This window comes from Nomascus leucogenys, chromosome 10 (assembly GCF_006542625.1).
Source record: "Nomascus leucogenys isolate Asia chromosome 10, Asia_NLE_v1, whole genome shotgun sequence".
Lineage (NCBI taxonomy): Eukaryota > Metazoa > Chordata > Mammalia > Primates > Hylobatidae > Nomascus > Nomascus leucogenys.
The window spans coordinates 77,128,191-77,143,092 of NC_044390.1; the positions used below are offsets into that span (position 1 = coordinate 77,128,191).

General features: G+C 43.5%; 1 protein-coding gene across 1 annotated transcript in view; it reads left to right on the forward strand.

The window, feature by feature from the left end:
• The window catches only part of ANKRD13A (ankyrin repeat domain 13A), a 41,230-nt gene that overhangs the window by 23,892 nt on the left and 2,436 nt on the right, over window positions 1–14,902 (forward strand). The window contains exons 7-14 of the mRNA XM_003279663.4: window positions 1,612–1,678; window positions 3,312–3,393; window positions 5,276–5,337; window positions 6,081–6,211; window positions 7,048–7,205; window positions 8,208–8,321; window positions 11,674–11,834; window positions 14,164–14,231. Of these exons, the coding sequence (XP_003279711.1) occupies window positions 1,612–1,678; window positions 3,312–3,393; window positions 5,276–5,337; window positions 6,081–6,211; window positions 7,048–7,205; window positions 8,208–8,321; window positions 11,674–11,834; window positions 14,164–14,231 (843 nt within the window). The remainder of the gene's footprint in view (window positions 1–1,611; window positions 1,679–3,311; window positions 3,394–5,275; window positions 5,338–6,080; window positions 6,212–7,047; window positions 7,206–8,207; window positions 8,322–11,673; window positions 11,835–14,163; window positions 14,232–14,902) is intronic.

The window sequence follows — 14,902 nt, forward strand, 5'->3', positions numbered from 1 at the left end:
ATCTCAAAAAAAAAAAAAAAAAAAAAAAAAAAAAGTGGAAATGCTTAGGGCAGTAGAGGCAGGATTGCCGAAGGAGCAGAGGTAGCCCAGTGAGGAGCTTGGTGGTTCCTTGGGAGAAAAGCATAGCGCCGTCTTCCCAGCGTGCATGAAGGGTGAGGTGGAGCAGACGTAGTCATCTTTCCATCCATCAGAAGAGTCTGTGCCAGAAAACAGTGACTTCCTGTGGCAAGACATCAAGTGACTTAAGCAAACAAGGAACTGAGGATTGAAGGAAAAAGACTATCTCAATTTTCTGGTATTGATGATAAAAGGGGATTGTGGCTTATTAATCAGTTGAGTCTGGTTCCTTACCTTCTGCCCCTGTGACTGTTATCTTGTTTCTGAAGTGTAAGTTGGAGATAGCATTTGGTATAATCCTTTTAGGATTCCTCTGTTTGCATCCACAGGTTGTGCTGTCCTAATTGTAGACAACTAGTAGGAAAATGGGAGCTCTGATCCCTCCTGTTCTGATGGGCTAAAATACACATGTAAACTCATTATACCATCCGGACTAATTTCATTGACCAAATCCCATTAGAAGAAAAGCAAACTATTTGGAAACAAAATGCAAATAACCGCATATGTTCTTTGTAACGTGGCTAACCTGCTGCCGTTCGCTGAGCTTCCTGCATAACGTCCCAACCCACTCAGTGGTCAGAGCAGAAGTCAGGCTGTTGCCCTAGCCAGGGCCAAGAGGAGCTGGGATGTGATGTCCTAGACAAAGGGTAGGGCTGGTCAGGGATCCCCTGTGAGAGGGAGCGTTTCCCAGGGCAAGCTGCTTTGAAAAATAATCAGAGCCTCCTGGCTGCTTTTGGCTCCTAAATACATTGTTTTTCAGGAATATGTTAAGTTGAATAACTGAGATTTTGGGCATATTACCAATGCTGCATCTGCCACTGGAATGCTGGGCTACTTTAAAAGGAGTTCCACAGAGATGGAATTAACAGCTGGGCTAAAAAAAATCTGTTTTTCACATCCTTTCCCCTGCTGCACCAAACCTGCCTAAACATGTGACTCACAGCCATTTTGCAGGCCTAATGGCCTCCAAGCAGCTCACCACAGTGTTGAGTTCCTAGCCCACCTGCTCTTTTGTAAGGAGCAGGATGGTCTGTGCCTCATTGTTCTAAGAATTCCTCGATTGAGATGTGGCTACTTGTGGAGATCCCACCACTGACATCCATGTCCCCAGTTAAGATGACCCAGATAAATACTCTGACCTGGTTACCACCTCGTGGTGAGCCCTTGGATGCTGGTCATCTTCAGTCACTTCTTTGGGACTGCTGTCCAATAAATGTCACCACCTTTGTCCTCAATGCCGGCAGTTTTGTAAAGAAGCCAAGATTGGAGGCTTTCTATGCCTGGGGTGAGGCAAATTGATTAATAACTGGGAGGAGGGTGGAGGGTGCATAAGCCATCTGTCATTGCTAACCGCCTTCTGTGTACAACAGGACCATGATTTCCAAGTGTCCTTCACTAACTTAAGCTGGGGGGAAAAAAACTATAAAGGCTACAGATATAAATCTGAATGGCATATTGTACATGTAGAAATTTGTGGTGTTCACTTTTTATCAGAACTAAATCCGGATTCTGGGGCTGGAGGACAGATAAAGCAGAAGTTGTTAATGGTTACGAAGCAAAGGTAAAAGGAAATTCTTAAAATAAGATTTAATATAGCTATTTAGCTTCTATGCAAATGAGGAATCTGTTCCCATTTTTTTCATGCATCTGTGCCATGGAGATGCTCTGGGGAATGAGAACTGTCTGATGTGTCTGTCACTTGGATTTTTGATTTTGTCTTATTTGACTTTCAGAAAATGGGATAGCATGCCCTGAGGAGGTCTGTAGCTATGCTAAAGAGAAGCAATATCGTAGAGAAATGAGTACAGGTACCAGTTGTTCTGGTAGGAATGACAAGCTAGTCATTCCCTTAATTATTTAAAAGAAAAAAAAAAAGGAAGAGGAAGGATTAGACTTCACATGTGTCCAAATGTTGTGTAGTAGCTTTTGAGTCTCTTTTTTGTTAAATCAGCTTAATTGTAATCAGCAGGCTCACAGCCCATTTGTATGACATCAGTGCACTTAAAACATAGTTGTAATAGTGGAGACGATTGTTGATCCAGTCATCTGGCATTTTGTCAGCTGAAAAGCTGTTTCCTGGCCTTTCAGTCCCACAGTACAGCAGGGATTGATGGCTTTTGGTGATGGAGCCCAGTGCTGCAGGGTCCTCTAGTGGCCTCTGAGTGAGCAAAGAAAGCTTAGCTCTGAGTGAGCAAAGTCATGCTCAGCAAGATACGTTTAGAAGCACTTGTCCTAGTGCTGAGTGTGTTTTCTGCAGCTTTGAATGTTGGGGCTCCTCATGTGGCATATAGAGAGAATTCTGTGTTAACTGATATGTTTGATTTTCTAGACCACCATATTCCCCAGTTATCCTTGATAACAGAGCATTTGCTCTGGCAGTTACAATAATTTTTGTCATTGCACGGAATGCCTTTTAAATAGTGACTTGCTGGTTTTCTCTACAGCTCATAAGTCTATAGAGAACCTTGTGTTCTTACCTTTCTCTTCTGCCCAGCAGATGGCTGTCTGAGTCATACTAGTATTACAAGACTACCAGCAGAGGCTGGGTGTGGTGGCTCATGCCTGTAATCCCAGCACTTTGGGAGGCCCAAGTAGGCAGATCACTTGAGGCCAGGATTTTGAGACCAGCCTGGCCAACATGGTGAAACCCCGTCTCTACTAAAAATACAAAAAATTAACCAGTCATGGTAGCACACGCCTGTAATCCCAGCTACTCTGGAGGCTGAGGCACGAGAATCGCTTGAACCCCGGAGGCGGAGGCTGCAGTGATCGGAGATCACGCCAGTGCACTCCAGCCTGGGCAACAGAGGGAGACTCTGTCTCAAAAAAAAAAAAAAAAAAAATTACCAACAGAAGTACAGGATCCTGGTTTGGGTACCTTAGTTTAAATGGAAACCTAGATTGCAGGGCATTTGTTTGAGACTAGCCACAGCAGGGCAAGCAGGAAGATGCAGCCTGTCACTGCCAACTCCTTGGTATTAAAACTGTCAAGCATGGGAGGTAACTGCTGATGCATTTTTCAGTTGATAGTTTATATACTTTCTCTGAAGGATCCTAATGATAGTTAACCATTTCTCATTTTTATTTTGCTGGATTGTTTTCTGTTTTTTGCTTCAGCATTCTTGCTTTTGCTGTGCTTACTTTTGGAGATTTGATTCCCTGTGTCACTATTTTCTTTCGCATACACCTCTCAGGTTTACACAGTAAACAATGTGAATGTGATCACCAAAATACGCACAGAACATCTGACCGAGGAGGAAAAAAAGAGATATAAAGGTAATCACCACCACCCTTCCACCTCCTGTTTTGTTGTTATTTTTTAAGCCTAGAGGGAACTCTTTGTTGGCTCTGTTAAGTTTAGGGTTAATGTGATTGGGATGTGTTAAACCTAACCCTAACTTCTTCGCTTTTTTTTTTCTTTCTTTTTTTTTTTTTTTTTTTTTTTTTTTGAGGCAAAGTCTCGCCCTGTCACCCAGGCTGGAGTGCAGTGGCACAACCTTGGCTCACTGCAACCTCTGCCTCCCAGGTTCAAGTGATTCTTCTGCCTCAGCCTCCTGAGTAGCTGGAATTACACGCACCCGCCACCATGCCTGGCTAATTTTTTGTATTTTCAGTACAGATGGGGTTTCACCATGTTGGCCAGGCTGGTCTCGAACTCCTGACATCAGGTGATCCTCACCCACCTCGGCCTCCCAAAGTGTTGAGATTACAGGCATGAGCCACCGTGCCTGGCCCCTAACTTCTTTTTTATAAAAATTTCTGGCCAGGCACGGTGGCTTATGCTTGTAATCCCAACACTTTGGGAGGCCAATGTGGGCGAATCACCTGGGGTCGGGAGTTCAAGACCAGCCTGACCAACATGGAGAAACCCCATCTCTACTAAAAAATATATAAAATTAGCTGGGTGTGGTGGCCCATGCCTATAATTCCAGCTACTCAGGAGGCTGAGGCAGAAGAATCACTTGAACCTGGCAGGCAGAGGTTTTGGTGAGCCAAGATCGTGCCATTGCACTCCAGCCTGGGCAACAAGAGTGAAACTCCATCTCAAAAAAAAAAAAATTTCCTGGCTGAGCACAGTGGCTCACACCTGTAATCCCAACACTTTGGGAGACCAAGGTGGGCAGATCACTTGAGCCCAGGAGTGTGAGGCCAGCCTGGCCAATATGGTGAAACCCTATTTCTACTAAAAATACAAAAATTAACCGGGCGTGGTGGCGCACTCCTGTAGTCTCAGCTACTGGGGAGGCTGAGGCAGGAGAATCGCTTGAACCCCAGAGGTGGAGGTTGCTGTGAGCCACGATTGTCCCACTGCACTCCAGCCTGGGTGACAGAGCTAGACTCCATCTCAGAAAAAAGAAAAAGGAAAGAAAATTTCCTTAGTCTGACTCATTCTTGGAGGTGTTTCCCCATAGTCGGCCTCAGCTGTAATTAAAGCTATTCGTGAGGGCTTGTTTATGTGTTATCAAGAACAATTGTTGAATTCAGCCAAAAAAGGAGATAAGGACATTTGAGAATATTTATCATTGGAATGAGTGATTTAGTCCAAACTATTGTGATGAAAGATTTAGACAGAACTTGGGGTCTGAGCAAAAACATTGCATGTGGTTGCCACATCCCAGCCCCACCAGTTCTATGGCCTTGTGAAATTACTTCTGCTCTGTGCCTTAGTTCCTCAGCAGTGAAATGCAGGTGATACCCAACCTTCCTTAGAGTTATTGAGAGGATTAGATGAGTTATGACGTGGAAGCCTTTAGAATGGCGCCTGCAGTATGTGGTAAGCATGCAGTAATTGTTCACCAGCACCACCACCACCATTGCCATTACTCCACTTTGACAGATGAGGGAACTGAGGCCCAGAACACATGGGTAGCGAGTGGCCAAGGTGGGGTTGGAATCCAAGTCTGGCTCACTCCAAAATCCAGACTCTTCCCGTTATTCTGCTTTAGTTCTTACAACTGTTTATCTAGTTTAGAGATCCTCATGAAAAGCACCCTATAAAGGATAAATTAGTTTATGGTTATTGTGAATGATTTGATCAGCCAGTCTGTAATTGCATTTCCTAATGAGGTAGCTTGGACCAGAAACTTTAATGAAGATCTTTTTTTTATAGCCACAAGTGAGATATAATATTAGACTTTAAACTTCCCTCCCTCTGTAGCGGATAGGAACCCGCTGGAATCTTTGCTGGGAACTGTGGAACACCAGTTTGGTGCACAAGGGGTAAGTTGAAGCAATGAGCTTTCATTGCAGTTAGATGAAAGGAAACAACTTGTCTGTGTCTGGGATGGCATTTACTGGATCCTGAACAGCCCACTCTTTGTAAAGGCCAAAGATACCCCCAAGCTGGAATTTGAGATACTCTTTTGGAAGAGAATTAGATGAGTGACTCTTTGAAAGTAAATAAGGATTTTAGAGGAGGGGTAGTGATTATAGAAATCAGGTGCTTTCCCTCATCCATTATAAACGAGGGACCTCTTTATAGAAATGGAACTTAAAAAGGATTCAGGACTTTATATTGCAACAGAGCACCTTAACAAATATTTTCTTAATTGATGCTCACAGTAACTATATGAACTTGGTACAGTGGATGTCCCTGTGGGTCAGAAAAATGAAATTACCTTTCCACTGTCAAAGCTAGACAGGGAAACAGCTAGAACTTCAACTCCAAGTCTTCCAAGTCTCGTGCACTTTCAGATATTTCTTTCTTTTTTTCTTTGCTATAATCAGGAGATAAAAATGTAAAGGAGAGTAGAGAAATACTTTAAAATGAAGAAATCCATTAGACTTCCCGTGTAGTTTGGTGATACCCTCATAGATTTTCTTGTTCCATGCAAAAAAGTTAGTGAATAGAACTTCCCGGTCTTTAACTGGTTAATACGTCCACCTCAGACACTGAGTGCCACAGGCCTTCACTTGTGAACATCATTTGGCATTTCTGACTCTCCTGAGTTCTGGCTCAGCAGGACCTCACCACGGAATGTGCTACTGCAAACAACCCCACAGCCATCACGCCTGACGAGTACTTCAATGAAGAGTTTGATCTGAAAGACAGGGACATTGGAAGGCCGAAAGAGCTGACGATTAGAACACAGAAGTAAGAGAGGTTCAGCTGCCATTTTCAACCTATGTATGTTTCAGAAATTGTGCTGTTTTATGGTGTTATGTTGGATCATTCCACTGCCCTCCCCACACCCTTTTTTTTTTTTTTTTTGAGACTGAGTCTCACTGTGTCACCTAGGCTGGAGTGCAGTGGCACGAACTCGGCTCACTGCAACCTCTGCTTCCCAGGTTCAAGCAATTCTCCTGCCTCACTGTCCTGAGTAGCTGGGACTACAGGTGCGTGCCACCATGCCCAGCTAATTTTTGTATTTTTAGTAGAGACAGGGTTTCACCATATTGGTCAGGCTGGTCTCGAACTCCTGACCTCGTGATCCGCCCACCTGGGCCTCCCAAACTACTGGGATTACAGGCATGAGCCACCGTGCCCAGCCTCCTCTGCCCCTTTTTATAAAAAATAATTTTAAAATTACTTTGCCATGAAAGCTAACAGTAGATTGTCCATGTTATTAGCTCTTTCCAAATAGAATCTAGATTAGATATAAGAATTCCTTTTTTTTTTTTTATTGCTAACCAGCTTCAGCTGATCAAGTTGAAATGAAACTGTTCCACCCGCTATCATTTCTTCATGCTTGCTGTCATTTAAAGCTTTGATCGTGGCAGTTGTCATGCAGGTCGCTTGCCTTTATTGCCAGATTTTAGGGTGATGTGAATTCCTTGCGGCCCTAGACATTTGACCTTTAATAGGTCTGAATTAAGAGATGACTGGGCAGAGTGTGGAGTAAGGCTGCTGTTGTCTAGCCTACTGCATAGCAGTAATCTCCTTTTCCCATCTGGTGGAGATGACCTCAGTCTTTTGGTTGAATTCTGCAGGTTTAAAGCAATGCTGTGGATGTGTGAAGAGTTTCCCCTCTCTTTGGTGGAGCAGGTCATTCCTATCATTGACTTAATGGCTCGAACGAGTGCTCATTTTGCAAGACTGAGAGATTTCATCAAATTGGAATTCCCACCTGGATTTCCTGTCAAAATAGGTACTGCTAAATAAATTTCGGCAACACTTGGAGGTTCTGCCCATGTTTGTGGGTGGCAGCATGTGGGTGGCAGGATGCTTCAGAGAATTGGAGTGCTTTAGGTCAAAGTAGCTTATAGACATAATGGAGGTCAGAGTTCTGTGGTTTGATTTAAAGAAGTGTTATGATTGGTGGTTCATTTTGCGTATCAAAGTCAAGAGATCTCCAACCATCATTTCTGTTTGCAAATGGTGCTGACAGATATAAAAAGGCATAAAAGCATGACACAGTCATTGTTTTAATGTCAAATCTTAATTCAGTGAAACTTCAAATTAGATAATTATTTGAGGAAGACAGTTGACACCAAGATCCTTTGATAGGTAAATATGATCTACATCCCAAGCTAGTATGCATAATGCTATATATGTATATATCATACATACTACTCATGAAGAGTATTAATTTTGGATAGTTGTATGTTCATGACACTTGAACCCTGGCTTGATCACTTACTCACTGTGATCTAGGAGAAAATACATAACTCGTTTTCTCTTGTTTTTTTTGAGATGGAGTCTCGCTCTATTGCCCAGGCTGGAATGAAGTGGCGTGATCTTGGCTCACTGCAACCTCCGCCTCCTGGGTTCAAGCGATTTTCCTGCCTCAGCCTCCTACGAAGCTGGGATTATAGGCATGCACCACCACGCCCAGCTAATTTTTGTATTTTTAGTAGAGATGGGGTTTTATCATGTTGGTTAGGGTGGTCTCGAACTCCTGACCTCAGGTGATCAGCCTGCCTCGGCCTCCCAAAGTGCTGGGATTTCAGGTGTGAGCCACCGTGCCTGACCGAAAATACATAACTCTCAATCTTGGTTTTCCCATCTGTGTATTGGGAAGGGTTGTTATGAGGCTTAAATAAAATTATACTTATCAAAGTACTTGGCATAGTAAGCACTTAGTAAATGATAACTATTATTGTTATTCTCAGTAAAGTTTACTTATAAAAGTTTTTATTTTGTTTGTTAGAAATTCCCTTGTTTCATGTCTTAAATGCACGGATTACATTTGGAAACGTTAATGGCTGTAGCACTGCCGAAGAATCTGTATCTCAAAATGTGGAAGGGACCCAGGCTGATTCAGGTAAAAAAATAAACAAATAAAAAGTTTAGTTTTGTTATTTAAAAAAAAATTTGTGGCCGGGTGTGGTGGCTTATGCCTGTAATCCCAGCACTTTGGGAGGCCGAGGTGGGCGGATCACCTGAGGTCGGGAGTTTGAGACCACCCTGACCAACATGGAGAAACCCCGTCTCTACTAATAATACAAAAATTAGCCGGGTGTGGTGGTGCAAGCCTGTAATCCCAGCTATTCGGGAGGCTGAGGCAGGAGAATCGCTTGAACTGGGGGAGAGGCGGGGGGACAGAGGTTGCTGTGAGCCGAGATTGTACCATTGCACTCCAGCCTGGGCAACAAGAGCAAAACTACATCTCAAAAAAAAAAAAAATTATAATCCAGTCATTATATTCATAATTCACTCTGAAGCTGGTATATCTGAGGGAGTAGATGTCTGTGTTGGATGAAAGAAAATTTCAAATTTAGTTTAGATTAAGAAAAAAAACTTGTAGAATATATATGATCCTAGTTAAAAAGACAGGATGTTCTTAAAAATCAGCTTTATTGAGGTGTAATGTACATACAATAAAATGCTCTCATTTTAAGTGTGACGGTTCAATGCATTTTTTTTTTTTTTTTTTTCTCAAATACAGAGTCTCACTCTGTCACCTAGGCTGGCATGCAGTGGCACCATCTCTGCTCACTGCAGCCTCTGCCTCCCAGGCTCAAGTGATTTTCTTGCCTAGTCTCCCAAGTAGCTGGGAATACAGGTGCGTGCCACCATGCCTGGCTGATTTTTGTATTTTTATTAGAGACTGGGTTTCACCATGTTGGCTAGGCTGGTCTGGAACTCCTGACCTCAAGTGATCCACCCACCTCGGCCTCCCAAAGTGCTGGTGTGAACCACCATACCCAGCCACATTTTGACAAATGTATGCATCTGTGTAACCACCACCACAGTCAAGATAGACAGCATTTCCATATGCCCCCAAATTTCCTCATGCTCCTTTGCCATCAATACAATTCAGGATTTTAGATGCAATTGTAAATGGACTTATTTTCTTAATTTCATTTCCAGTTACTAGTATATAGAAATATAATTGAGTTTTGTATTTTGACCTTGAATCTTTTTTAAAAATGTTTTAATCTTTTTTTTTCTTGCACAATTGCATGGCCAGGATTGACCTTGTTTATCTTGTAACATGGCTGAATTTACTTGTCTTACACTTTTTTTGTAGATTTCTTAGAATTTCTTACATATATGGTCATGTTGTCTATTAATAAAGAAAATTTTACTTTTTCCTTTCTAATCTTTAAGCTCTTCATTTCTTTTTCTTGACTTATTGGACTGGCTAGGACATCTAGTACAATGTTGAGTAAGAGTGGTAGGAATGGCTGTCCTTGTCTTGTTCCTGGTTCTAGGGGAGGAAGGATTGTTGTGCCATTAGGTATGATGTTAGCTGTGTAGGTTTTTTGTAAATGTCCCTTATTAGTTGGAGGACATTATTCTCTTATATCTCTAGTTTGCTGAGAGTTATTACCATTTTTAAGTATTGATTTTTGTGAGATGCGTTTTCTGCAACTATTGTGATGGTCCTATGTTTCTCCCCTGTAGTCTACCAGTAGGAGGAATCAAAAGATAGCATTTTAATGTATATAAATTAAGACTTCAAATAAAAACAATTGAACTCGACAATAATATACAACTTTACATTCCCATATAGCAATAAAGTTGGGTGATATGTGTTCATGAGGTTGTGCAGCTAAGGAACACTCATGTACTCTTGGCAGGAAGAGGAGATTGGTATAGTTCCTTGAATAAAACATTCGGCATTACTGTGTAAACTGAAGATGTGTATGACCTAGCAATTCCTAGATGTGTACCCTAAAAAAAGTTATGCACATGAGCATCTGGAGACCCCAGTACTGGGCAGCAGCATCCATTCATAACAGCAGAAACCTGGAAACGACCCAAATGTCCTGAGATGGTAGAGTACACTATTGTGCTCTATTAATACAACAGAATAACATATAGTATTGAAAATAAAAATTTATAGCTATGTGCATCAAAACTGTTGAATTTCAAAAGCATAATGTTGAATGAAGAAAATCCAATTTGAAGAATAAATTCCGCATGATTCCATTTATGTCGAGTTCCCAAACAGGCTAATACAAACCATTAGAATAATATACATGTGGCAAACTCCAGAGAAGAGCTAGGCAGTGTAAACAACTATTCTGAATTATGTATTTACCTCTGGAGAGGAAGAAGGGAATATTGTTAACAAGGGATGTGCCTGTGGTATGGTATTGATAGTGTTTTTTTCTCCCTTTTTTTTTTTTTTGAGACGGAGTCTTACTCTGTCACCCAGGCTGGAGTGCAGTGGCGCAATCTCGGCTCACTGCAAGCTCCGCCTCCCGGGTTCACGCCATTCTCCTGCCTCAGCCTCCCGAGTAGCTGGGACTACAGGTGCCCACCACCACGCCTGGCTAATTTTTTTTTTTTTTGTATTTTTAGTAGAGACGGGGTTTCACCATGTTAGCCAGGATGGTCTCGATCTCCTGACCTCGTGATCTGCTTGCCTCAGCCTCCCAAAGTGCTGGGACTACAGGCGTGAGCCACCGCGCCCGGCAGTTATTGATAGTGTTCTGTGTCTTAGGCTAGGTGAAGGGCACACAGGCATGTTTTATTATTATCATTTTTAAGTGTTCAGATATTTTATATATACCATCTTTTATATATTTACCATATATCTTCCTGCTAAAGGAAGAAACACATTGGTGTGACTGTGCGTATGTGTTTAGGGGGAGAAATCTGCGCTTTTCATTTTATAGTCTTGTGTATTTTTTTATGACTGTGTTCGTTGTTTCCACTAAAATCAAGGAAAAAGAAAAGGCCAGGCGCGGTGGCTCACGCCTTAATCCCAGCACTTTGGGAGGCCGAGGCAGGCGGATCAGGAGATCGAGACCACCCTGGCTAAGACGGTGAAACCCCGTCTCTGCTAAAAATACAAAAAATTAGCCGGGCAAGATGGCGGGCGCCTGCAGTCCCAGCTACGCGGGAGGCTGAGGCAGGAGAATGGCGTGAACCCCGGGGGGCGGAGCCTGCAGTGAGCCGAGATCGCGCCACTGCACTCCAGCCTGGGCAACAGCGAGACTCCGTCTCAAAAAAAAAAAAATAAATAAATAAATAAAAAAGAAAAAAGCTGCATTCTGTCCCTTTTTTCTGTCATGCTTCCTCAGAATCTCTCATATAATAGCATGCCTTGATTATTATAATTTTGAGCCTTTCTTTTTTTTCTAATGTAAAACATTTTTGCAAAAAGTTGGAGTGGAAATGTAATGAACTCAGATACTGGACGGTTGCCTTTTGTGTTTCAGCTTCCCACATCACAGACTTTGAGGTTGATCAATCTGTGTTTGAAATTCCCGAATCTTACTATGTTCAAGACAATGGCAGAAATGTGCATTTGCAAGATGAAGATTATGAGATAATGCAGTTTGCCATCCAGCAAAGTCTGCTGGAGTCCAGCAGGAGCCAGGTGTGTTTATCAGAATATTCTAATGGCAGGGCGTGGGAGGTCTTACCCTCTGGGTTAGCCTCAGTGTTTGGCTGATTTGAAAGATTTATTCTAAATATCAAGTTTGACACATTCATGGTATTTGCATAGGTTATACTTTGTGCATCTGGTCTTCTTACAAAAGCTTGTTATGTAAGAGACCATCTACATAATCCCAGTCAGCACCATTCACAAGATGTCTTCAGGCAGACTTTCCTTTTCCTCATATTCACGCACATAGCTTGTAATTCTGTACTTTTCAAGATGTCCTTCATCATTTTCTAGCACTGAAGCAGTAAATTACTGCTGAATCACATCATCATATTTTTCCTGAAGAATTACCTGTGTGTCAGTAGTCTCGGATCAAAGCAGTGAAGTGGATTTGAATCCCACTCCCTCCACAAAGGGTACCATCTCCCTAAACTCTCTCTGGGTCTCTAGTGAAACAGAAAATGGAGGACGGGACAGACCTGTGTAAGCAGTAGGCTTTGTGTGTGTGTGTGATTCTATGTTGCCCAAGTTGGAGTGCAGTGGCTGTTCGCCAGCATGATCATATTGCACCCTCAAACTCCGGGGTTCAAGAGATCCTCCCACCTCAGCCTCCCAAGTAGCTAGGACTAAAGTCATGCACCACTGCGCCCAGTAGAACAGTTGCCTTTTATTGTCGTATGTGGTTCTCCCTCCATGCCTCACCTACCTGGGACAGTCCAAGGCTTGAGGTCCTCCTCCCCTAACATCAACTTCTTCCATCTCCTTCCTTCTGTGGCTCCTGGCTCTACTAGGGTAGGGTCTGGTCTGCCTCCAGCACCCTCTGGTGTGTCCTGGGTTCCTGCAGTCCATTTATTTGTTAATTGGCTTTTTCTTCCATTCTTCATTCACATATTTGCAGAGTACCTTCTTTGTGCCAGCCTGTGCCAGGTGCTGGGAATTCGCTGGGAATTCTCTGGGAAGCAGCCCCTGCCCTCACAGGGCTGCTGCTTTGAGAACAGTGCTCACACTCCAGCGTCCTCACTGGTTCAAGCTTATGGCTTTCTGGTTCTATTCCTGAGTCTTAGTGCTTGTGTAATGTGAGTCTATCTCCTCCACTTCCCCCTGCCACCACCATGGCCCCATTCCCAGACCCATTCAGTTTTCCGAGCCAGACCCCAAAGCAAGCATGTTCCCTTTGGGAGGCATCCTGGGAGAAGACCCCTGGACATCACCATCAGCCTGGTATGCTTTTCCTTTCCCTATGTAAGTGAGCTTAGCTCCCCCTGCCAGCTCCCAAGTAGCTTCATAAACCTTGTTGACCATAAGTTTTAACAAGGGGAGTAGCCAAAGTCAAAGACTACCAATATTGAATTGTGTCTTCTAATCTTGCCCTAGAATTACTGGCTGGGTGCAGTGGCTCATGCCCATAATCCCAGCACTTTGGGAAGCCAAGGTGGGAGGACTGATTGAGCCCAGGAGTCTGAGACCAGCCTGGTCAACATAGTGAGATCCTATCTCTACCAAATTTTTTTTTTTTTTTAAATTTTTGAGGCAGAGTCTCACTCTTTTGCTCAGGCTGCAGTGCAGGGGTACAATATTGGCTCACTGCAGCCTCTGCCTCCCAGGTTCAAGTGATTCTCATGCCTCACCGTCCCAAGTAGCTGGGATTACGGGTGCGCACCACCAGACCCAGCTAATTTTTATATTTTTAGTAGAGACGGGGTTTCACCATGTTGTCCAGGCTGATCTCAAACTCTAGACCTCAAGTGATCCACCAGCTTTGGCCTCCCAAAGTGCTGGGATTAGAGGTGTGAGCCACCATGCCTAGCCTCTACCAAAAATTTTTAAAAGCCAAGTATGGTGGTGTGCACCTGTATTCCCGACTAGTCAGGAGGCTGAGGTGGGAGTATTTCTTGTGCCCGGGGGTCAAGGCTGCAGTCAGCTACGATCACATCACTACCCTTGAGCCTGGACAACAGAGTGCAACCCTGTCTCTAAAAAACCAAAAACCTGCTTTGGTTGCTTGAACTTTGCCCAAGGTCAGCTGTGTTTTTGTGTTTCCTTGTGTATATCTTCCACATGGGTTAGCTGTATTTAAGAGATTGATTTTGTACAAAGGATGAGAAGGTTGTGGCTGTGAGTTAGGCTGTGGCATGTTACTACCTACCACTTAGGTGTTGTTTTTGAGGTAACCCAAGTCCCTGTTAGGTTTTCACACAGCACTATTGATAATGGTCATGAAAAGACTTTTAATTTGGTTCTTGCTGCCATCGTTTCCTTACCAGAATGGCACCAATTTCTCCTAAGATGTATTCATGTCTATCACATTTGTCTTTGCCAGGAACTTTCAGGACCAGCTTCGAATGGAGGGATCAGCCAGACAAACACCTATGATGCCCAGTATGAGAGGTGATTGCCTGACATGACTCTGGAATAAACCAGGGTGGACACAGGCCTGGACACAGGCGAGCAGACGCGTGGCACTGTGCATTTGGTCCCCAGGCAGATGCATGGTGCCACATACTGGCAGGAAAGACTAGAAAAAGTAGCCCGGGAGCGGTGGCTCACGCCTGTAATCCCAGCATTCTGGGAGGCCGAGGCGGGCGGATCACGAGGTCAGGAGATTGAGACCATCCTGGCTAACACGGTGAAACCCTGTCTCTACTAAAAAAAATACAAAAAATTAGCTGGGCATGGTGGCGGGCACCTGTAGTCTCAGCTACTAGGGAGGCTGAGGCAGGAGAATGGCGAACCCAGGAGGCGGAGCTTGCAGTGAGCCGAGATCGCGCCACTCTCTCCAGCCTGGGCGACAGAGCAAGACTCCGTCTCAAAAAAAAAAAAAAAAGACTAAAGTGTTGGCTCTCTTGCTTCCTCTTGTGGCAGTTACTTATAATAACTCTAGACTCTTGATAGCAAGTTTCCAGGAATGGGTGATAGAATTGCTGACTGGTTCACAGGTCAGTGCCATTGGGGGAAAGGTACTGAGTCAGTTTTTTCTGATTGGTTTGATCTTCTATGAATGATGTATGATCACAGGGCCTAGATGTCCTCAGTGGGAAGTTTATATAATTGTAAAGATA